Raw genomic sequence first — 25,941 nt, 5'->3', positions numbered from 1 at the left:
TGTTGGTGATCATCTATTTTATTATATATTAAAAAAAATAATGCCCTCCTTCCAACAAGCTCAGTTTGTAAATACAAACATTAGGTACACATTGAAAAATAATTATCTCTAAATCTTTTCACTTGCAAAGGTTCAGGTGTAATTTAAAAAAAGTTTCTTCTTATTGGTATGCATAATTTCCTAAAAAAACACAACTGCACTTCACAATCTTCAATCAAATTAAAGTTGGATTACAGCAGGTGGCTGTGCTAGGTCCATTCAGTTAATTTGTGGAAATATTATGAATTATCCTTCTGGGAATATTCAGAGTTTCAGGGTTTTGTCACTTATGGCTTTATAAATGTCCTCAGTCATAGGCACATACATTTTTGCTGTGTCATCCAAGAAATACAAGGCATCTTTGATGACTGCAGGGTTAAAGCCCTCCTCCGCGAGGGTCACTTTGCGGTGTTTAAAAGTTCCAGTGATCTCAATGGTGTCCTGAAAAACACCAAATAATCCACATTGTGATTACATCTTGCAACAGATAAGGGTGCATGGTGAGGGGTCGGGGTGGGGCATGGGGGTTTGCAACTCACAAGCATCCCTGTCTCATGTGGAGCTGTGAAGTGAGCTTTGGATGATACTCACACATCACGTTTTCAGAATCTCCACTAGGGGGCCCATTTGTAAGGTATTTTTTTATTCCCTTAAAGCTCTGGGATCCCCTGTGGGGAATGAGGGGCTGCCAATAGTAAGACACTTGTGCGTAGATTTCTGAGCAGAGGAGTGGCACCTCTTGCTTGGTGAGGCTTCGGGTAGTACTGGAATATCTTGACTAATGGTGGGAATGGGAGAAAGGATCACTCACACACGTACAACTCTGTTTGCTCAGTCTATGGGTCTTTTAGACTGAAGACTGGTTTTTCCATCAATTAATATGTTAATTGAAATATCTGAGGTTATTTCATTTTCATGTCTCCTTACCATCAGGTTGCAAAGCAAATGTAAGTTCTTTATGAACATCAATGGGAATAACGTTTTACACTCAACAATATCTAGAATCCCAAGACCTCTTTTTCTCAAGTCTTCAACTACAGAATCACGGAGCTCAAAGTCCATAAGTCAGAGTGTTAAACCAACCAAAGAGTTAATATTTAAGGAAGAAAAAACATCCTTTTAGTGGCAATAGTTAAGTTTTCAGATAGTTCTACCTGCCTAATGATGCCCAATTAATTGTCACATCAATAAAGGTGTAGGACTTCAGTGCATTTTTCCATTCTTTAAAACTGGAAACAACAGGATGGTCAGAGCGTTTCTACTTGAAGCGTCTGTCATACCTCACTCCACGCAGACTTTGTGAGTTATTTACTGACTTGCTGAATGAACTGGCCTGTCACTTTAGGGAGAAAGGAATTAGGATTGGATTTCTGCTAGCTATATTTTCTGATAGTTCTACTTCTTTATTGACCCACGATACTTCTTTCTGAGCTTCCTGGAAAGGGTGGTGAAAATTTGGCAAATGGGGTCACCACGGGAGAAGGGGAGTCGTTCCCTGACAGAGGTCTCCAAGAGAGAGGATAACTAAACTTGGCAAGACGACTCGCCTGTATTCTTAGAAACCGGGGCCTTGCATACGTAGGCAGGTAATCAGCAATGTGCTGAAAGAGTTTCTTTCCATCAAATTCATGGTTTTCTTTCATCTTGATCGAGGCCATGCCAATTCGACCCTCATGACCTACAAATAACGTGACAAAAAATTAGATGTGTTGTAGCTATTTATTTATGATATTTTGCTAGTTCAAAGAACTGTGGACTGAGACAACATAGACAACATTATGGCATGTATTTCTTTTGGACAGCTGGAATTTTTATTTCAAGCATGTCAACATTATTCTAAAGTGAATATACGAATACTAATAGTAATAACAGCAGGACATTAATTGAATCTATATTATATGCCAGGCCCTATACCAAGTGTGTTTTATGGATTGTCTCATTTAACCCTCACAAAAACCTTATGAAGAGGTACAAATGTCATCTCCATTTTACAGATGAACAAATTGAGGCTTAAAGATATCAACAGACTTATTCAAGGTTACACAGCAAATACTAGGCAGGGTCAGACATCAAATCCAGGCAGGCTGGCTCTTGATTCTGTTCTTGTAACCATCGTCTTTCTTCTTAGTAGCCTGTATGACAATCTCTGAGTGGGAAACAGGTACAACTGGTGGCTGAAGAAGTTTTTCTGATCCCGGTGAAAAGTCCCTGCACTGCTGTCACGAGGCTGTCATGAATAACTGAGCTCAGGTTGCAGTGTCAGGTCTGTTGCACCTCCAGGTACAAACACCACCTTTGAGAATTACTTATTTAATCAAGGTTCCTAATAGCTTTTTCTCTGCATTTCAGAGAGGCTGCGGGACAGAGGGTGGGGGCAGGTGCAGAGGTGAACTGTTGGGTGCCCTCCTACCTACTGTCCCCAGAGGATGGGCTCTCTGCAGAGCAAACAGATCCTAATAGCAGGGTCGTTAGTGGTCAAGGTTCCTAATAGCTTTTTCTCTGCATTTCAGAGAGGCTGCGGGACAGAGGGTGGGGGCTGGTGCAGAGGTGAACTGTTGGGTGCCCTCCTACCTACTGTCCCCAGAGGATGGGCTCTCTGCAGAGCAAACAGATCCTAATAGCAGGGTCGTTAGTGTAGAGGTGTTTAGCACAATTACTATTGTTTTCTTGTGAGGACAGTGGTAATTAGGTTTTAATATGCTTTCTACCTGATCTGGTAGAGTCCAGGTCCACTTCCCTAAACAACTTAGCTATAATCAGAGAGTGGGGAAGGAGCTGCCCTTGGTCACCTGGGCCCCAGCTTGCGAAATCTCTTCCATGGTGATTGTGATTACCTATGGCTCTAAAGAAGGCAAAAAATAAAAGGGGGAAAAGAAAAGAAATGCCCCCTTATTTGGTTTGCCTCTCATTAAGGAAGGGCGGCAGGGCACCAGGCCCTCTTTCTTTAGGGATCTCTGGCACCTGCCTGAGAAATCTTGAATATCTCCAATAAGCTCCTTTTAGAATTAAGGCAGAAGCAACAGAAATCCTCTGCATTTACTGGCTCCTGCTTCTTGCTCTGATAGTGGCAATGCTGGACCAAGATGGTGAATGGGCCTGTGGGCTCTCACGCTTCTGCCCTGACTCCCAGATGTTAGTTTGGGACTAATTCAGCTCCAGGGGGAGGGTTCCACTCTACAACAGTCCAGGCTACATCTAAAGATCAGTTCTGGCAAGGGGTTCCCTAGAGCTGCACCGTACAATACGGCAGCCACTGGTCACATATGACTATTAAGACTAAAATTAATTATAATTAAATAAAATAAAAAATCCAATTCCTCAGTTGCACTAGCCACATTTCAAGTGCTCAGTAGCCACATGGTGGCTACTAGATACCATACTGGACAGTGAAGATACAGAACATTTTCATCACTGCAGAAAGTTCTGTTGAGAATAGGAAGTTCTATTGTATATTGTAATGATGAATAAGCTAATTATACTGATGTAACCACCACACACTCTACACAATTATTGAGAATCAATGTTGTACCCCACATGTATGTATAATAAAAAATAAAGAATAAAAAAAGAGAATAGAAAGTTCTAGAGAGTAGTTGGGCAGTTCTGTTGTGATACCTAGAAAAACAACTCCATTCTAGACCCAAACCTAGAAGTTCCCTCCTGGTCCAAAGCTGAGATCTGTGAAGACATTCACAGAATCACCCATAGTGGACTGATGCCTCACTTTAGAAGGGCTGGAATGGGGCTGGCCTTAGTGGATGGGAGGTCAGACAGGTGTGGCACTGAGAATCACAGAATCTGAAAGCTGGAAGGGACATTAGAGTTTATCTCTAATCTTTCACTGCTGCAAGAATTCTCCCAGGATCCCAGGTGGACATCCAACTTCTCTTTACATTCCCTGCCACAGGAGACAAGCCTATTTTATTGTTGGTTCCTCTGGTTACAGGGGAGTTTTCAGGCTAAATCTGCTCCTTGGTCATTTCAGTCTGTTGGTTTTAGTTCAGATTGTTGGAGCAACACGGGACAACCTGTTCCTTGTTCTACCTGACTGTCTTCCAACCATTTGAAGACCATTAATCTCCTCTTCTTTGTTCTACATCAGTGGCTCCCCAAACTTACAGGTTGTTAGACACACTTGGGAATTAAAAAAAACAAAACAAAATACACGCAGATTCTGAATTCCAAACCCTAGAGGTTCTGAATTATTAGATGTAGGCTTTCAAAAGTTTCCCAATGATTCTGATGATTGGCCAAACTTTCAGAACCAGTGGGCTTTAGTACTTCTCAGACTTAAATGTTTTTGTTTTTAAAAAAAAAATTTGGTAAAGCACAAAACATAAAATCCATCATTTTAGCCATTTTAAAGTGTACAATTCAGCAGCATTTAGAACGCCCACAATGTGTGATCATCACCAGTATCTAGTTCTAGGTTGTTTTCTGGCATGGTCCATGCTATGGCAGAGTCCTAAAAAGAATAGCTTGGGCTGCCCTCTCCGAGTTGGCAAGGCTGCCGGAGGGAGAGCTGCTGGCAGGACCGCGGCTACGAGAACTTGCTTTCGCTGTAAGGATCTCTGCCTTGGCATAGTGGTACTGCTTTTACTTTCTCTTTTGATGTTTTGGTCAGCGTGGCAGTTTCCTGAGTTTCCAAAAGACGCAGAAAATGACACACAAACAGTTGTTGTCATAAAATTAGATAGTCCCACCAAAGATCTTTGAAGATTGAACAATTCCCAATTGTCCCTTTTGAGTCAATTAATTATGCCAACGGATGTTTCAAAAACATTGGTTACAATTAATCATGAGCAATTGCCTTTACCAGAGAAATTTATAAATAAAAGAAGTCCCCATCCTCTTCCCACCATCTGGGTAAATGGTTACATGGGATATAATATGAGAAAGGGAAAAATTTGGTACCCTCCCAGGGCACGTCCAAAGTATGATCTAAGTTGGCAAACATCATTTACTAGAGATTGTATTAATGGCAAGAGAATGGTTGGCATTAATGAGAAATTATATGATTGGGACAAATTAAGTATATGGGAACGAAACTGTAGAACCCCCTTTACTTGGTGGTATCCAGTTATAAATAGATCATTAAGAATCAGGTGTTGGGATAGAAATATATGCTGTAAAATTATTAAACCTGCAAAACTAGATCTTAGAAAAATAAAAGAGTACACCTAGTTTTGTGAGGGATGGTGTGGTGCACAAGGACACTTTAACGTTTAGATCAAGATTACAGGGCCACAGCCAATGCATATCCTTAAAATGTGCATGATAATGCTGCTCAAATATCCAGTGTTCTTTTTCCATATGAACAGTAGGTTCATTTACATTTAAGACAAAATAGCTGCCACCCTGTTAATAGGGTGGATATATATATATTTTTTTGTCTTTTTTTCCGTGTCCGGCAACGGATCGCAACCCTCAGTGTCGCCCCCGTACTGGACCGGGGACCGGCAACGGGATCGCAAACCTCGGTGCTGCTCCCGCGCCCCGCTCAGCCAGTGAGCGGGAACTGGTCTATATGTGGGATCCGAACCCTCGGGCGGGAGCGCCGCCGCGCTTCCCAAGCGGCGCACTATCCAGTGCGCCACCGGGCCGGCCAATAGGGTGGATATTAACCACAGCTTGCTAACAGAAAAAAGTCACAGGATAACTTCAAGACAATTAAGGGATGGTTCGGATCTTATAACCTGATCCCAGGAAAAAGAAGCTCGAGTTGATCACCTGAGACATGCTGACAAAAGGAAAGGACTGGCTGACCTCTAAAAAAGTTTCCTCCCTGCTTTTTGGACTATTGATTTAAGCTTGCTGATACAATAAAAATAGTACCCAAAACCCCCCTGCAGAGAAAAATCTAAATAAAAGGCATTGTCTCATGCTCTACTGGGCTCCAGCTGCAACATGCTGACAGCCCGCAGAGAGAGAACATGCATATTGATGCATTGAGGTTTCTGTGTTTGTTATTTTTGCTGACTCCTCACCCCTTTTTCAAGGACCCCCAACTCGACTGGAGCTGCCAGCCCGCAGAGAGAGAACATGCATATTGATGCATTGAGGTTTCTGTGTTTGTTATTTTTGCCAACTCCTCACCCCTTTTTCAAGGACCCCCAACTCGACTGGAGCTGGTCTTCAGCAGTTTTCATCACTCCCAAGTCAGACTTTAATGTTTTTCAGAATCACGGGAGGGCTTGAGAAAACACAGCTTCCTGGGCTCCACCCCAGAGACTGACTCAGTAGGTCTGGGGAAGGGCCTAAGAAACTGCATTTCTAACAAGCTACCGGGGGTGATGTTGATACTGCTGGTCCAGGGACCCCATCTGAGGAACACTGGGCCAGGTCCTTCTGTTCCATTTTCCAGATTCTCCTGCCTTCTCATACATACTCTTTTGTGTAGTTACTCTTTTAAATTAAGCATTTGGAAGCACACCCAACATTATAGGAGGGGTCTGTGAGAGCCCAGCATGGTATGATGGCCAACCACCACGACTTGGACCCTGGTGTTAATTCAGCCTCAGGTCTGATACACTCTCCTTGGGACAACATGAGGAGTATTCTGTACCCCTCACGCTCTGTGACCTGAGATGTGGCTATACTCCCCCTCGTGTCACTGTCACAGGGTCGAAGAGAAGCAGGCATGAGAAATTCTCGAATATTCTTTAAAAAATAAAAGGGTAACACAAGGTCATGTGAAACTTATAGCTCAGGGAGAAGGGACTTTTTGATTTCTACTTTGAATATAGGTGAGAATCCTAAATACTGAGTTCTGGGGGAATAATACTACCCCTAGCGTCTTATATTTGGACAGTGATTTGGAGGTTTGAATCCTCTCTGACATCTATAACTGACATGATTTATTGTCATGATAACACTCATGTATATATTTGATAAATACATGTTTAGCATTTGTGTAATTAAAATGAATTCTTTCTCTCAACAACCTTAATTGCAGGGCTGGTATTATCTCTAACTTTAGTGATGTGCCTGAAGTCAAATAGCCAGCAGGTGTTGCAGCCAGGACTCAAGGTCAGACCAGGCCCCACCCCCGGCTGGCAGAAGCAGATCTGAGGACGGAGCTGAGGTGTTGACATTCTGGGTGTCTGAAACTTAGTGGGGTGGGCTGCGGTCACGGACCTTCCTAAAAAGAAGAGGTTGGACAAAATCAGCTCCTCCCCAGTTTTTTCTCCTAGCAACTGTACTTACTCTCACTTGTGCCTCCCACTTCTGAGGCCAAGGCACCATTTCCCAGCCCTCAGGCATGATACAGCTTTTCTCGAGGCATGCCAAACACAGCATGGGACCCTGCATCTCCCAGACTCAGCCTGCCAGAGAGCCCAAGAACAGCTGGGAGCTGAACCACAGAGGAAAGCCAGGTTCCCATGTACTGAGTTGGCTATTACAATGGAACATAACCAGACATAAGCTTCTTTCTCCCTGGTGGCTGAAAGAGCTGTTCAATTCTCCAGCTGGCAAGAGAAAGCAATGACAAACCTGCCCTCGGGTTAAAATTATGTTCAGTTACAGATTTATAATATCTCATTATACCTGGTATGGGTACTCCATAAACATTCACTTCCTGGATAAAATCAACCAGTCCTACTGTGTCAGCAACTTCAGTGGTGGCCACATTTTCCCCTTTCCATCTGGAAGAAAAGGCAAGGTTAGTAGAGGTCTCTGGTGGTTTCTGGCCCAGGCTGCAATGACTGCAAAGAGCAGGTGTTTCCTTCAGACCTCTGCTGGGTAGCTGGTCTGGTCTTCCCTACCTGAGCCCCCCAAACTCCCCAACTTAGTCCCAGCTGAAGCATCCTGCTTGAGGCATAAAAGGCAAAGGCACAGACCTCGATAATAAAATATGGAATTTCAGTCTCTCCACATAAAACACAATACACAGAATGATGTTCTAATGTTAAAATGGAGCCTTGGGACTCGCCAGTTACCTGAGTTGGTTAGAGCACAGTGCTACAACATGAAGTGCAAGGGTTTGGATCCCTGAACTGGCCAGCCATCAAAAAAAAAAAAAAAAAAAAAAAAAAAAAAAAAGTACCGGCTTGGCCAAGAAAGGCACTGGAAATCTGAATAAATCTCAACTATTTTTTGCTGTGTTGAGGTTTCTCACTTTTCTCATTTACTAATGTAAGTTGCTATTTAATTCAGTTAGTGAAGTTCTATTTCATAGAATTTCATATTTATGTTTCAGGATTTCATAGCAACAAGAAAGCTTTTAATTAAAAAGGAAAAAAATCATACCTTAGTTAAGGGGAGATTGTAATGTTAAGGCCCAACCAGGTGGTATTTAGCACTTAATAAAGAATTAAAATTTTGTTTTACATAAAAAAATTCTTTAGATCTCCCAGAAGTATCTTCTTAATAACATGAAGGTGGCATAAAATAATGACATGGATCCTGAGTCATGGAATATTAGAGATGGAAGGAACCCTGAGAATCATCAAGACCTTCATTTCATGGGTAAATGAACTGAAGTTAATAAGTTACCTGCCTTGATAACACTGCTGGGGGGTAGAGGTGAGCCTAGGAGCTGGGTTCTCATTCAACCCTGTGATCTTTCTACTACAGCCAGACAGCTTCTATCACTTCCTCATTCCCTCATTCAAAAAGTAATAACAGTTGTCCCTTTGTATCTGCAGGGGTTTGGTTCCAAGACCTCCTGTGGATAGTAAAATCCATGGATGCTCAAGTCCCTTACAAAACGGTGTAGTATTTGCATATAACCTATGCACAACCTCCCATATACTTTAAATCATCTCTAGATTACTTATAATACCTAATGCAATGTAATAGTTGTTATACTGCATTGTTTTTAAAATTTGTATTATTTCTTATTGTTGTATTGTTATTCTTTTGTTATTTTTTTTCCCAAATATTTTCCATCCACAGTTGGTAAAATCTGGGAATGTGGAAACCTTGATTATACAGGGTTGAACTATATGTATGTCAGGCAGTGTGCTAGGTGCTGGGGGGTGAACAAGCAGACACAGGGCCTGTCCTCAGGGAGTTTACATAGGAAGGAAGCCCATGTCATGAGGCTGGAGGACTGTGCTATTGTTGGGATTTAATTTCATGGTCTATTAGAAGGATTTTCAAACTTCCTTGTGCTGACCTAGGGCTTCTGTGGGAAACCGTCTATTTGGAGAAGGAGGGTGGGAGGGAGGGGAGGAGGAAGAACTCTGAACCCCTCACCTCCTCTTCAACCAGATCAGCTCCACATTAATTTGCATTTGATTTTATCTAAAGAAAGCCCCATGAATGGAAGCAGTGTAAAAATCCCTGGCTGTCCTAAGAGTGACCAGTAATAATGCAGGACAAAAGAGAGAAGTTGGATGGACTTTAGGCTCTAGAAATGAGACACAGGTTTCCTGCCTTATTCTCATCTGGTGTTGTTCAACCAAGTTAACTGCACTGCAGGGCGACCCTTCATGCATTTTGCTCCTTATTCTCTGGGAATACAGGAGATTGAATTGACAAGCCAAAGAGACAGAAAGGAATGAAGCATGATAACCAAAGTGGAATGCAATTCCAATGTAAGAGTAAGCTAGAGTGTTTGCATGTGTTTGTTTTTGGCTCAATCATTCAGAGAAACCGACCGGAATGTATCTCCAACTCTGTCGTGGAAGTAGATGAAGTTTTCATGGTCAATCACTAAGAGATCTCCACTGTTGAAATAGAGGTCTCCTTTCTTAAAGACATCTCTCAGTTTTTTCTTCTCTGTATGAGTCTTTCCTCCAGCATAGCCAGTAAATGGCGTAAGTTGTGTGATTCTGCAAATCAGGAGTCCGACTTCACCTAAGACAGAGAAGTTAATTGTTGTTTTATGTGCTAGAGGTAAGCAAATTTATACACCAACCTTCTCTTAAAACTGATACCGTAAAACTCACCATCAAAGAGCTGGCTGCAGAAAGTGTAATTTTCCATGCACACATACACATGAATTATATACACATATATACACCACACACATCTACTATACATTATTCTATATGGCCATGCATTTGTAATTCTTTTACTGAATAATGATTTACACATATAAGTAGACAAAAGTCCACTGTACCTTTGGGAACTCTGATGCAATATCCATTTCCATCTCGAACAGGTTCATCTTTCTCCACATCATATTTTATCAGCTCATAAGTTATGACTTTCTAGCAAAATTAAAATATACCATTTTAAGTACAGACTCTTTTACAATTTTTTTTATTGTGGTATAACATAAAGTATGTAAAGTACACATATCTTAAGTGGCTAATAATTACATCCAAATACTGTCATATTTGCATTTCTATGGTAATAGGGAAAATAATATACTTATTGTTCTTACTGAATTACTTAAATTCTTATGTCATTAAATGATATATTAAGTATGATAGAGTTTTAATAATTTTATAGTCATGGGCATGAAATAATTATACTTTTGATCCTTAAGTATATTGGATAACATGTCCCTGGAAATGTGAAACATTAATATTAATATAAGATTATATGATTTTTTCAAACCCATTTGTAATACATTTACCAAAAGACATGTACAAGAATGTTCATAACACCTTTATTTATAACAGTCCCAAACTAGAAATAATCCAAATACCCATTAACAGGAGAACGAATAAATAAATAAATAGAGGTATAGTCATACAAGGGAAAATTGCATCGCAATAAAAATAAACCACTTGTTGAAACACCAACATGAATGGATGGAAGTCACAGACATCATTATGACATAGCTTTTAAGAAATCTCTGGAAATCAGCTCCACGTGCTCTCATTTTTCATGTACTTACTTTCTGTAGGTAGTTTACTCTTCCGACAGCACCAATTTTTCTTGTGTAATTCAGAAATCCAATATTGCCTTCAGTGGAGGCATAGAACTCATAAATGTGAATGTCTCCAAATCTCTTGATGAATTCTCTCCATACATCTGCTCGTAAGCCATTTCCCATTGCAGCTCTCACTTTATGATCACGATCACTCGGTTTCTATGGTGGGGGAGAAAGAAGAGACCAAACTGAAACATCTCTGGAGCCTGTACTCATATATTAATAATTGCCTTTTTTACATATTTAATTTATACTAATAATTCCTTTATTTTATTACATATTTGTGTTGGTTTCAAATTTACCTTAGTGCATGCCTTTCTTGACACCTTTGCACTTTATCCCCTCTCCCTCCCACACAAGCAGTATGGTCTGACTGCTATAACTCTGATTTATTAACCAAAATACTTGGATTTTCCCATTTTGATTTTTTTTTTCCTTTTTGTCTTTTTCCGTGTCCAGTAACGGATTGCAACCCTCAGTGTCGCCCCCGTACCGGACTGGGACCGGCAACGGGATCGCAACCCTCAGTGCTGCTCCCGCGCCTCGCTCAGCCAGTGAGCGGGAACCGGTCTGTATGTGGGATCCGAACCCTCGGCGGGAGCGCCACCACACTCCCAAGCGGCGCACTGCAGCAGTGCGCCACCGGGCTAGCCCCCCATTTTGATTTTTAAGGGGCAAAATGAGATAATCTGACAGAACCAGGTGATACCAATGTTTAATCCATATCCAATCTAAAGTTAGGATAATGTGTTAATAGCTTCCTTGATGGGGCTGGTGAATATCAGTGAACTGCCACAAAGGAGGGGCCAATGGGGAAACTGTGTCAGAGACCTACATGATCTATCACCAGTAGGACCCTGGGTGGTGTCTCTCATGCTGAAGAAAAGTGGGAACACAGTCCAGTGTGTGTCTGTGTGTGTGTGTGTGAGAGAGAGAGAACCATTTTCCATAAAGTCAGTAAAAAGCCTGGAGGTACTGGTAAGAAGAATCTCGATCATGCCCTCATTTAACAGGTAAACTCAGGGGTCACAAGACCAGCTGGAGCTGAACCAAGACAAAACCATCCCAATGGGATTGGAAGGGGAAAAGAAGGAGGAAACTGGCTCCCAGTTGCCTCAGGTGGCCTGGGAAAAATATGCTTTGCTATAAATAAAAACCACAAAGGAAAATCTGTTTTGATTAGGAGAGCTTGTGTCAGCAAGAGAGGTTGGGCTGGGACCAGCTGCCTTCTATTCAGCCCTACTCACTCAAGAGGGCCCTATGGACATGTCCAAACCGATGGAAATTTTAATGATATTTTATATTAATAAGGCAGTTTATGTCCTCCAGGAGATTAAAGCCTGGTGGATGAGACAGGCAAATAACAAGTATAATTTTAACTTGCAAATTCTGTTGCTCTATGGCCTTTGTTCTAATAAGGAACAGAATGGGATGGGGTAAAAGTGCGGGTAACTTGGCCTCTCCTCTCACATCGAGTGTTAATTTCTTTGATCAAACAACAGTTGCTTAAATTAGAGCACTTTGTACATTATTTCCTACACTGTGAAGTCACTGCAAAGTGATTTTGGAATAAAATTTCTCTTCCAAAAGACCTGTTGGAAGAGAGAAGCTGCTCTGTAAGGGGAGGGACTTTGATGTGGCAGTTAAAAATCAAACCAAAACAAACCTTGAATTGGTTTCCATGCAGGAGGAGCTAAGGGAGGCAGAAAACATGCATTTAATTTTTAAGTAGCTCATTGGCCAAAACTTAGGTGGTGAAGCTCCCTCAGGAGTCCTAACCACAGAGATGGACAAATACTGGTCACTGGTACAAATGGGCCCCATGCCAGTGGCTTTTTTTCCTGTGTGTGGCTGGTTGGTACAGGGACTGGACCCTGGATCTTGGTGTTATCAGCACTATGCTTTAACCAGCTGAGCTACCTGGCCAGCTGCCAGTGACCCTTAACCAGGGCGTTCAGGAGAGTCACCTAAGAAGCCTCTTGAACTTGCAGGAACCCTGGACATTCTGACTAAGTAGGAATGTGCTCTTTAATCGGCTTCCTAGGTCCACAGGTCACCGACTCCATTCCCTTTTATAATTTCCTGTAAGTAGCTCTAAGTAGGTAGAGCATATGTCTGGTCTACGAAGGCCAGTCCTGGTTTCTGCCTGTGGTCCTGGTGTGCTTATTACCTTTCACTCTCAAGCACCCTGGTTTGGATAATGAATGGTAGGGTCAGCCTGCCCAGAAGGCACTATCCTCCTCAGTAACGACTGCACTTTGCAGAGACCAACCCTGCCCCACACACTGCTGTTTCTCTCTGCCTCTCTAAGAATAAAACATCATGAATATTTGAATACTTACTTTTGCTTCAAAATAATCACCTGACCTGGGTGCTTACCTTCTCCCAGGCCTGCATGAGAAGCTCCAAAGTAGCTTTCCCATGTGTGAACCCCTGACCTTACCTATTCCACATGCAGCCCACAGTCAGCCCTCCTCTCACCTGCTTATTTCCTTATCTAATGGGTGGTGAACATCTATCTCCCCTCAAAAATGAAAGGCCAGGGCCGGCCCGGTGGCGTACTGGATAGTGCGCTGCTTGGGAAGCGCGGCGGCGCTCCCGCCCGAGGGTTCGGATCCCACATACAGACCAGTTCCCGCTTGCTGGCTGAGCGAGGCGCGGGAGCAACACCGAGGGTTGCAATCCCGTTGCCGGTCCCCGGTCCGGTGGTGACACTGAGGGTTGCGATCCGTTGCCAGACACGGAAAAAAGACAAAAGACAAAAAAAAAAAAAAAAAAGAAAGGCCAAATATATCTCTGTATCATCCACAGTGCCTGCATCTGTGCTTTGCATATGGTATAATCCCTGCAGTAAAATAAATAACCATCACCAGGAAACCCTCAGTTTCCATGTTCAATGGCCAGTACCCAGGACATCAGCACAAGGGCAGGGCTTAGAGTGCAGGAGTCTGCAGGTGCCCTCGGTGTGTGGGAGAATGGCCAGCCTCACAGGTGCAGCTGTCACCTGTGGGTGGCAGGTAGCTGGGCTCATAATCACAATACCACGGGCTCAGTTTTCATCACACAACTGAGGGATCTTATTACATTGGCAGAGGGAATTAAAGCTCTAGACTGAAAATGTTTGTGGACACCAATGGGAGATCCTGGAGCCTTCTAAGATGTCTAGTTCTCACCTAGCTTTCGCTCACTGGTGGCTGAAAACAGAGTATGACTTGAGTTTTCCTTTCCCACAGGGGAAAGAGTGCTTTGCCATCACCAGAGCCATTCCTCAAAGGAAATGATTTTTAGGTCAAGGGTCACCTGTTCATTTAACGAGGATCAAACCTTTTATTCTACATTAGAGCTAAGGTGTAACATGCAAACACACCTGGGGGACTTAAATCCACTGGGACTTAATGACTGCTGAAGGGTGGGAGGTGAAGGTGTCCAGGGAGGAAGGTAGGGTGCCAGGTAATGAGAGTAAGCAGGAAGCTCTTACTGAGGACTTTTCTGTGTATCAGGCATTTAACCTGGATTATCTTACTAAAGTTTCTAAAGAATCCTACCCAAAATGTCACAGGTAATAAGGCATTCGCCTCATATTACAATTGAGGAACTAAAGCCTCAGGAAGCTTAAAATAATTTGCCTAAGATCACAAAGGTAGCAAAATAGTTGCTCCAAGATTCAAAGTCAAATCTATGTGACTCCAGAGAGCTATTTTCCTTAATTAAAAAAAAAGAAAGAAAAGAAGTAAAAAAGGAAAAAAAAAAAAAAACAGAAAAAAGAAAAGAGAGTGACACACACGTAGTTTAAGAATCAAACAGGATCATATAAAGGATGCTGTGTTGATTCCCCTCACGTGTCTCCCCACGCTTTGCCCCCAGCTTACTGCCCAGAGGTGGACACTTTTAACTCTTGTAGCTGTTTCTTCTTATTTCCATATTTCTAAATTAAATGCTTATATTGATAGTCTTGAGTAATCAATTTTAGATTTTCTACTGTGCTAGGTGAGGACTAAGCTCTCTCCCATTTTTCCAGTATCACAATTTTTGGTTAAATCAATATTCAGTGCTCACATTATTTTGCCCATATACACCACTGATGAGTCAAGTTATCTATGGACAAATTCTTGAACAAATTTTTGTTTTTTTTCCTGGAATTGCCTCCCTGCTTCATTTTCTTACTGTCTACAGATATTTGTGTTTCCTCCACTGCCTCAAATATAATATTCCTCATGGAAAAATCTATCAGATGATATAATTTCCTTTTATCCATCTGCTCCAATCTGGACTAGCTGCTCTCTGGGCCTTGAGATTCCCTTTGTCTCTCTTTTCTGGATTCTGTGTCTTCCTCTTTCTTTTTTCACTTTCCAGTTTAGATGGAACAATTTCTCTAGTAATTTCCTGAAGGAGCATATGTAAGAGGTAAGTTTTTTTTTTTTTTTGACTCTGAATGTCTGAAAATATTCTTATTATACACCTGATTGATAATTCGACTGGATATAGAATTCTAGATATGCAATAATTTTTACTTAGAATTTTGAAAGCCCCACTCCTTTGTCTTCCAGCTTGTGGTATTGCTCTTGGCAAGTCAAATTTCATTCTTATATAATCTTTTCTCTCTCTTTTGGTAGTCTTAAATTTCATCATGATGTCCTTTTTTTCAATGCACTAATTTTACTGGGTACTCAGCTGGCCCTTTAAATCTGTCCTTCAGTTGTGGGATGTCTTCTTGTATTATTTCTTTAATAATTTCCTTCTCTCCATTTTCTCTATTCTCTTTTCCTGATTTCCTATTAATTTTATGTTGGACTTCAACTGATCTCTAATTTTCTTATCTAGTCTCCCTTCATGTCCATCAATTTATATTTTTGTTCAACTTTCTTTAAGATTTCTCAACTTTATCTTCCAGCCTTTCAATGAATTAAAGATTTTTTAAAATCATTTTTATTTTCAGGTCTTACTCTGTTTTTATTTTTTTGTAGCACACTATTCTTGTTTTATGGATAAAATAATTTCTCTAATCTCTCTGAGGATATTAATTATAGGCTTTTGGAAGTTTCTCCTGTTCTTCGAATTGATGCTATTTCTTCTTTTATTTTGATGATCTTTCCCATTGGAGGCTTTCCTTAGGTGTCTGGTGGTCCTTAATGTCTGTTAATATTTAAGGGTAAGGCAACAAAAAGATGATTAAGCAGCTCTGTGTGGGGGGCACTGTTATGTGATGAGGCAGTAAGCCAATGTCCAATCTCATTTCTGGGAAAGTTGAGTTCTTTCTAAGAATGACCCTCCTCAAGGCTCCCTCCTGCCTGCATGTATAAACTGGCTACTGAAGTTCTGGAAGCTGTGTACAGGAAAGGAACTGGGGCTCTCCCTGGTCAGTATGTGGATATGTTTACTCAGTCTTTATTTTCAGTGCCTTACCCCTCTCCTCCTCCATTCTTGGGGTCCTTGAGTTCAAATCTTCTTTAGATCTCCCCCAGAGCATAAACCTCCTGTCTCCTATGGGATGGTGAGGGGAGCAGCAGGTCTAGCTATTTCTTATACAAATTTTCAAATAATCCTCACCCCACCTTCCATCATATTCAGTGCCTCCAATTTCTCAGCCAATTTCTTCTTGGTACCTGTCTCTGAATTTCTTACTCAGCCCTACTACGGCAGTCGCCTCCATCTTTCAGCTTTCTGTCCTATGTAGTTCATGGTTGCACATTTCTTAGTTTCTCAGAAGATGGAGCTTGGGTGTGTTTTTCTTGTCTTCCTTGTTTTGGGGTGACTTCCAAGAGGTGAAAGGACAGAAGGTGTTTATCATATTAGCAAAATTCCAGAGTCCATGTTCCAAAGTCCATAACTAATATGCTATACTTCTGCCCGGATGAAGTTCCACCTGTCTGTTTTACAGAAGAGGTGTTTCTCCCTCCAATGTATTGTCTCCAAACGGAGAACTCTGCTAGATTCTCCCTAAAAATGCCATCACTCGCATCACTCTTCCACGCAAAGCCCCTTAGTCATGATTTGTCACGCTCACATTTCAGTCTCAGTGTAGCAAAGACCTTGCTGCCTGGCCCAGCCAATCAGCTACATTGCTTGCAGTTCCCAATATGCCAAGTCCTTCACTCTACTGCTTCACAGGCTGTTCCTGCCCCCCCAGAAGCCCTTCTTTCTTTGCCTAGCTGGAGCATGTCTCTGCACTCAACTCTCACCTTCTCGGCACACCTTCCTGATCTGCTCTCCTCCCCCCTCTTTCTTCTGGCCTGCCCCCTTCTCAGCCCCCGGTCACACTGGGCACTCTCCACTCTGTGCTGCTACGCACCCCTCCGTTCTGTGTTCTGTCAGAATGAAGGTGATGCAGAGACAGAAATTTTAGGCTGGAAGGGACCAGAGAGGTTATCTAATTTTGGAGGGAAGGCAGGCAACACCAGGGGGGTAAGTTCAGTCTATTCAGCTCCTTCAGGGTTCTGGTCCATTTTATCTCCCCTTTCAAATACGATGACTTTTACGTGCAGCCCCTTGAACTCTTTTCTGGCTCCCCTTGCCTTCTCTTCCTCCACCCTGGCCCCACTCCCAGCAGGCAGACCAAAGCCCATTTAGACCCCGTGCTGTAGCTTCAGTCTCTAACTGGAGAGAAACACTCAGCTTTAGCAGTTTCTTATTTCAATAAATATTTTTTTCCTAAATGATACTGCTTTTTTAGGCAATTACACAAATAAAATGGGAGCTGACAACTACATACTGCAAGAAATTAACCAGAAGGATCTTTCATTATACACAGGTGCCCTGAAAGTGAAGGCCCAAATATAACAAGGGAAGACAGGTAAAGTGGATAAAGACTATTCTACCATAACACTGTAAAAATCAATTAAGTCAACAGCTTTGCTATCTAATCCACCAACTCAGCCTCAGATAGGAGTGATTAACTGACTAATTTGAATGTCTTCTCTTATTTCTTCCTTCGTGTATGTGGGCAGACTTTTCATTGATTCATGCAATGAATGTGTGTGGGGCACCTACTGTGAGCTACACACTGTGTGCTTTATGTACATCTTCTCATTCTGTTTTCATAGACCCCCTATGAGGCAGGTGCTACTATTTCCCCTGTTGGCTGATGGGAAGCTGAAATCCAGAGGGGCTAACTGTTCTGCTCAAAGGGCAGGGTCAGGATTCAGGCCTGCTGACTCCAGAGTCCTTGCTCTTAAGCATTCCTTTCGTAAGTACCTGACCCCCCGTGGATGGGTGTCATTTGGTTTAGTTGCTCAGCTAAGGCATGAGTTGCCTCCCTGAAATCAGTGCTTGGGGGTTGGTGGTGGTGTTAGCCCCTCCAGGGCAGCCTGTTCTTCTAGGTAGCTCTAATGATGAGAAAGTTCCAGATGACACTGATCCAGAGCCTTCTACCATTCATTCTAGTTTTTATCCAGCTTCGTTTGAGAAGTCCTTTTGATATAATCTTTCTTTAAGCTCCCCTTAAATCCATAGAATCTGGGCTTCCTATCATGACCTGTGATTTTAAAAAATATCTTTAACTGAAGGTTTTTTGAGATAACTTTAATTGTTTCTTAGAATTCTCATAAGTTTTTTCCAGACAAAGAGAACTCAGGGGTGGGGAAGGAACGGCAAACAGGAACTCCAGGTCTAAATCTAGTTTAGGGGTCACCCATGAATTGTACACCAAATCATAATACATTCTGAAAATGTTAGACCCCATTCAAACTGTCTTTGTTTTCCAGCATTTGAGACAACACTGAGAAAAGGAGGAAAAGCGAGTGATTGAGCCTGAAGAGATCTACCCACAGATATGTTTATTTTCCTCCAGTCTGAATGCAGCTCCCATTAGAATTAAAAGATACAACATGCACTCCCCCAGGAGACCTCTAACTGACACGGGGGTGCCTTTAAGGTAGAGAAGAAAAGCCAAACAGAAGGGTTCTGGGTTTTAATAGAGAGGCATGCAATCTCGAAGATGAGGTGGAATACTAGTATGAAAATAATTCAATAATGACATTAACAGAAACTCCTGTGGAAAAGGTCCTAACCCAGCTCACAGCTAATTATGAACCTCATGAGTCTGTTGAACCTGCCAAAAATCAGAATATGTGCTAAGCCCGAACTTTTGGGGTGAAACACATTACCTCCCTCACCTCAATTATACAAGAATTAGACAAGAATTTAGAGGTTCGTTCAGCAAAATTTGTTGATGTCCTGATGTGCCAGTTACAGATCTTGGCACTGGGGATCTGGCAGTGCACAACTTTCACTTAATGGGAGGAAACACAATAATCATCTAAACCTGTCCTATGTCAGCATTGATATGTGCCATGAAAAGCAGTAGCAAGGTGGACAGTGGGGCATGTGTGAGATGTTTGTTAATTAGTAGAAAGGGCCTCTCTGATAAGGTGACATCTGGGCAGAGACTGAATAAAGTATGGGGAGAGAAAATAGGGGAAGAGCCTCTTACGCTTCTTTCTGTGTCACAGTCACATGGCAGCTGGTCTGCAAGCTGAACATAACAGGAGCTTATTGATAGCAATTTATCAACTGACGCTTTGAGTTTGTTTTATGTTGATTGAATAGATTAAAAGAATTAGAACCTGGTGAGTTCACTGCATTGTCTAGTCCAGTCAACTAGGGTCAAATCTGCATGACAGGGGACATTTGGCAATGTCTGGAGACATTCTGATTATCACGACCCGAGGAGGGTGGGAGGTTACTATTGGCATCTTGTGGGTAAAGGCCATCCTAGAGTGCACAGATGAAGTCCATACAACGAAGAAGTAACGGGCCCAAAATGTCAGCAGTGCCACTGTTGAGAAATCCCGATCTGGTCCCAAGGTCAGCCACCAGATGTCTGATGAGAGCTGAGGGACTGAGCAGGAGGAGCTCTTGAGAACAAACCCATCAATATAGCTGGGTATCTGCAAACAGGGTAGATGTATGGCCCTTGGACTTACCTTGGGCATCTGTTTCAAGCTTGGTGATAGACTCGGTTGGTTTCTAAGTCATGTGGGGATTTCTTCATTAAACAACATTAAGTAAAAGTTTTCTGCACGCCTTTGTTATAGGAGAGGGCAAGGAGACAACATGTGACATTACAGCCTAGGGAGGATGGGAGGCATGAAGACAAACTCCTGCAATGTGGCAGGGGCCACAGAAGGGTAGAAATGAAATGATGTAGGGGAAGGAAGCAATGACTTTTATGTGAGTGACCCAAATAGTTTTAGCATAAGAGATATCACTTGAACGGGGCTGTGACAATGGCTTTTAATAAGTGCAGAGGGAGGTGGAGGATATGCTAGGTAGAGGGCAAGGAAACGGGTAAAAAGGTGGGGAATAATAATCATAACAGTAATAGTAACTGCCATCTCGTAAGCCCCTCAATATGGTAGGTGTGGTGCCAAGCACTTTATCATACAATTGCAGTCTAAACTGAAAACTGATATATAAAAATCAGCTGAAACCTGGCATGGCCCAAAGTGACTTGAATCGCCATCTTATCCATTTGAAAAAAGATCGTAAAACATGGGAAGTGTTACCTGGGGTGTGTTGCATAAATACCGAAGCAGTTCACCGATATACTGAATGACAGTGACATTGTATTTTCTGCAGTCATCCCAAAACTGGCTGGCTGAAAATTTGGCCCGCAAGGCAAGAGTAGCACCTACAGAGAAGGCATAGGAAGTGTCAACAAAGACACGCTACCAAAAATTCCTCCAAATAGATTTAATTTGTCATCTTTGAAAGGTAGAAATTTAAAAAATGGATTATATTCACAAACAAGTATTGAGTACCTATTATATTTAATGCAAAAAATGAATAAGACATGGTTTTGTCCTATAGGGGCTTCCAATCTATAGGGGACAAGACATGTACAAAAGTCATCCTAATAGAAGCCAGCTTGCAGTAAAAGGTTCAAATGAGGCCCCAGGGGAGTGTGAGGGTGTGAACGTGTGTGTGAGCACACGTGCACAGAATAATTTTACTTGGGGGCAGGAGAAAGGCATATTTTATAAGATGGATGGTTTGAGTTAGGCCTTGAGAACTGAATATGGAAAGAGATGAGAGAATTTCAGGCAGAGGAGAAGGCTTGAACGCAAGGACAGGACAGTCCAGAAGGTGTTGGGGAATGGACAAGACTCAGTCAACCTGTGACTGGGGTGGTGAAGGGTAGTGGGATGAACCAGGAGAAGCAGCTAGGGGTGCAATCATGGAAAGCTTGGAAGTGCCAGGTGGGGGAGCCAGACTTAATTTCGAAGGTAATGGAGAGCCAAGGTCTTGAGCAAGCAGGAGATAGTATTCTTCTTTGATGGGTGAATTAGACAGAGTAATGGTCCTCAAAGATGCCCACATCTTACAAAAAAAAAAAAAAAAAAAAAGATGCCCACATCTTAATCTCCAGAACCTGTGAATATGCTACCTTACATGGCAAAAGGGACTTTGTAGATGTGATTAAGTTAAGAATCCTGGGATGGAAAGATTATCCTGGACTATCTGGGTGTGCCCAATGTAATTACAAAGATCCTCATAGGAAGGAGGCAAGGTCAAACGCAGGAGGAGGAGATGGGATGATGGAAATAAAAGGTTGGAGTGATGTGCTCTGAAGATGGAAGAGGGGGCCATGAGCCAAGGAAGAAAGGCAGTCTCTAAGAGCTGGTAAAGGCAAGGAAATAGATTCTCTCCTAAAGCTTCCAGAAGAAATGCAGCCCTGCTGACACCTTGATTTTAGGACTCTGACCTCCAGAACAGTAAGAGAATATATGTGTTGTTTTACAAGTTTGTGGTGATTTGTTACAGCAGCAATAAAACTAATAAAATAAACTAATAAAATGGGTAAAAATAATCTATCTGTTATATTCAATCTAATTATAGGCAAAAAATGTAGTAAAACTGAAATAAAAAATCTTACAAATATTTTTCCATGTTATTAATTTATTTTTACTATTAAATACACCAAAGTCCAATGTTTTAGAAGAGGAGAAAAATTTTAAATGCTAATTTTTCTTCTTTAGCATGTATTTATGGTACCTAGGTGATTGATTTGTTTCTTTGGAAGCCTCAGTGTCACTCTGTTCTTGAAGGGCCTAGCAATATGACCAGATCCAGTCATTCCTTGCACTGAAGGCTGCTACTGATGCTGGGCTAAGTATTTTATAGCTGATCAATTAGTGGATGAAGGAAGGAGGCAGGGGCTTGGACAATCATATGTGTATGTGTATGTATATATAATACATAAATGTTGAGGGCCTGCTTCCCAGTTTGGGGAAGGCCATTGTCTCCCTCTGTCCTCAGATGGAGGACAGCAGCTCTCTCCTGTCTCTTCTTATAAGGGCAATGATACTATTTATGAAGCGTTCACCCTCATGACCCAATTACCCCCCAAAGGCCCCATCTCATACTACTACCACATTGGGGCTTAGAATTTTAGCATGAATTTTTTGGGGGACACATTTAGTCCATAACATATGTGTGTGTGTACCGGTCTCAAAAAGGACAAAAAAAAAAAAAAAAAATGTTTCTTGGAGATCTATTCACACTTGTACACTGTGAGATTTCCTTCATTTATTTATTCGCTCATTCTCTCCCTCTCAGCTGCCTCGAGTCCTTTAGATGAGTGTATTATAATTTATTTACACAATTTGCTATTCCTTTCTTTTTTTCTTCCTTTTTGTCTTTTTTCGTGACCGGTAATGGGATTGCAACCCTCAGTGTCGCGCCCGCACCACACTCAACCAGTGAGCGGACCGGTCTCTATATGGGATCTGAACCCTCAGCGGGAGCGCCGCCGCGCTCCCAAGCGCCGCACTCTACTGAGTGCGCCACCGGGCCAGCCCCACAATTTGCTATTTCAAATAATCCATGTTGAATAACCTTGTCCACATTCACATTATGAATGACACTCCATCTTTTGGATAAATTCACTGAGGTAAGATTTCTAGGTCAAAAGATATGTCTTTGCAATTTTGATAGATTACTGCCACATTGCAGATAAGGGATGTCCCCATTCACTCTCCCATCAGCAGTACTCAAGAGTGCCTGTTTCTTCATAGTCTTGCCAATGCATGCTCTCAAATGTTGGGATTTTTGTCCATCTGAAAGGTACAAAATGGTGTCTCATATAGTTTTAGTACTCTAGACTAAATAAAATTGCATTTTCTTAATCATAATTTATATAAGTTTTTTGTAAGACTTTCTATCGAAAGTGTATGTTTATATTGTTTCCCATGGAAGATCAATTTAGTTGGGGAGGACATGAAGTCATTGCTAAGGAGGCTGGGTTACAGTTTATCTTTTATTTATTTATTTATTTTGGCAGGAGGGTTAGAATTGAAAACCTGAGTGGAGAAGCAGGTTTGTAAAGAGGAAGGCAGATCTCTGTAGTCTCAAACCCATCAATACTCAACGTTTCCTTAGCTAGGTTTTACCCAAATAACAGCAATATGTTATAAGGCAAAGCGGCATGGCCAGCAAACTACCATCATTGTAAACACAATTCAAAATTCATTTTCTTTGACAGTAGGTGATTGGCACTGTGTTAGTATTATTGCCCCATTCTACAGTAATATTAAGAAATAAAAGAAAGCATCAATAAATCAAATGTATTCATCATGGAAAAGAATTGCCCAAATAGTGAAGGCTCTAAATCATATTTTTTAAAAATAAATGCCCCAGTTTGTTGCTGTAAAGTACTTTCAGAACTTTCCTAATTTAAGATTTTGTATTAATGAAGAAATAAGAATATTTGGTAACTATTATATAATTTCGAGCTAATGAGTTCCTTTGAGGAATAGGAAAGGCAGTTTATTCTCCAGTTGCTTAAATGAGTTCTTTTAATTAACATTTACAAGAGTAACTTAGCAAATACTTTACTCAGAGATAGGGAAAAAAGTAAAATAAACATCAATCCAATTGTTTTTCAATTAATATAAATTCTGAATTGTGGGATTAAATCAGAGAGTGCTCATTCTTTTTTTCTCCCTAAAATGAGTTTTATATCTGACTGCCAAAACATGCATTGTGAGGAAATTCCATACTTGTATCTCCAGTACTAAGACTAGACCTCCCCATCACTAACCAAGGGCTCATTGTATCTCAATTATTTCCTGAATCAAAGTTTACAATTTAATTTTTCTAGTCTACTAAGAAGTGAATATAAAAGCCTCATATATTAAGTTATACAGACAGTGGAAGCAATTGGTTAATTATGTCATCCCATCTTTCTGTTATATTGGCATGGCAATATAGAACTTTTGACAAATAAAAAAATGATAGACATTATGCTTTGAGCACCAGCTTTAATAAGTCATTCCCAGCTTCCTCTTCTCACTTACTTAAAGAAAATATTTAGCAAAAGTGACTGTATGAAAGGAAGCCAACATTAAGGTTAAACTCAGGTTCAGAAACTGTGAGATCAGGTAGATGCTGAGGGCCTGTGGAGGCAGGAGAGAGTTCCTGCGTGCTGGTGTTCAGACAAAAGGCTCAAGGGAACCTTTAGCCTTATCTATAATGCTCGATTATTTTATAAGGAGAATGCATGCATGTTTATTACCTGCTTAAAATAAATAAAAATTTTAATCAAAAGAGATAAAAGATTAATATATTCAATTTCCCAATAATAATCATCATCAACATGCTGGGGCTGCTTCCTGTCCTGCTTTTATTTATTTATTTGGCAGCTGGGTCTGTGACCTTGGTGTTATAAGGCTGCACTCTAACCAACTGAGCTAACCAGCCAGGCCTCTGTGCCTCTTTCCCTCTTTTAAATATATTCCTCAGGCTACATATTATTACATGTTGGGTAACATTTTTCCTGACCTCTTAGAGTAGGCATATACCAAAAATCTGTAACATTGATAAACCAGGGGATATTACGGCAGATCTGTAAACTCTACCAGCTGTGGAGTCAGCCTACAAGGTGAATCCTAACACTTCTACTTCTCATTTTGGCAAGTTCTCAGCCTAAGTGGCAGTTTCTGAATCTGTAAAATAGGAGTAACAATAGTTACTACCTATCTCACAGGTGGTAGGAGAATTGTATGAACAAATGCCATAAAACTCCTAGAAGAATGCCTAGTACCTATTAACACTTAACACTGCTTGCTCCACATAACTGTTCCAATAACACTGTTAATTGGCATTGTTTTTCCTAGTGGCTCATAAAATAATGGTGCAGCTTACAGTTGGATGCATCCTAGATTTGATGAAATACAGTATTTTATGCCCTCCATTAGAGCCATCCTACGTCCACAGCACCAAACAGCTCCAAGCCAGTGTGCACGGGAAGATAGTGGTCAAAATATTTACGTAAATCTAACACCATTATTGTCCTCTGGTGTTCCATTTATAATTGATTATGCATTATCTCTGAACTCTGGGTATAACATAACCAAAATACAAGCATCAAAAAAATTCCAACACCCCATTCAGTGCCAAATCTCACCCACCATCCTACCTATTCTGGTAGTTCTTGGTTAACCTCTTCATCTGTTCTATACCAACTTGGGGAAATTATGAGGGTACTTCAAAAAGTTCATGGATGGATTTGTATTATCTTTCAATTCTATTTTTCCATGAACTATTTCCTCTTCATCTGTTCTATACCAACTTGGGGAAATTATGAGGGTACTTCAAAAAGTTCATGGAAGGATTTGTATTATCTTTCAATTCTATTTTTCCATGAACTATTCGAAGTTCCCTCATATGCATAGCATGGAGAAACCCAAATGGGATCATATGCTATGAAATAAAATCAGTTCCCACAGGCAGAGAGCTAAATCCCCTGAGGATTAGTTATCGGATAAGTTTTGCCAAAGAAAGAGAACACTTGAAAACCTAAGCCAACATTTAACTCCTTCAGGATGGGTCCATTTCTTTGAGAATCTTCTCTTTATTTTTACCTGTGGTTCCAGAAGTATAAATGTATAAGGCAGGAGTGGAAAAAGTGACTTCAGACCTCCATGACTCTGGTATAGGTTCAGATGACACTTCGTCCACTTTGTCCAACAAAGAGTCAATCCCATCTGTGTTAGAAGTTCTGCTCACATAATAGATGAACACATCATCTTTTTTCAGGCTTGGCAGAACCTCTTCAACAGCTGCTTGTAGTT

At 41.3% G+C, this 25,941-nt stretch overlaps 1 protein-coding gene across 1 annotated transcript; it reads right to left on the bottom strand.

The window, feature by feature from the left end:
• SLC27A2 (solute carrier family 27 (fatty acid transporter), member 2) lies at positions 1-25,941 on the bottom strand (the record flags this gene model as incomplete). The annotated part of the gene is made up of 8 exons (XM_008566919.1): positions 1-480; positions 1,587-1,717; positions 7,588-7,685; positions 9,645-9,843; positions 10,109-10,199; positions 10,835-11,029; positions 20,374-20,498; positions 25,732-25,941. Coding segments are annotated over 8 exons (1,226 nt in total), but the record flags the coding sequence as incomplete, so codon positions are not given.

This window comes from Galeopterus variegatus, unplaced genomic scaffold, assembly GCF_000696425.1.
Source record: "Galeopterus variegatus unplaced genomic scaffold, G_variegatus-3.0.2 Scaffold276, whole genome shotgun sequence".
Taxonomy (NCBI): Eukaryota; Metazoa; Chordata; class Mammalia; order Dermoptera; family Cynocephalidae; genus Galeopterus; species Galeopterus variegatus.
Note: the sequence above shows the minus strand (reverse complement) of the source record. Positions and strands in the feature narration are given on the sequence as shown.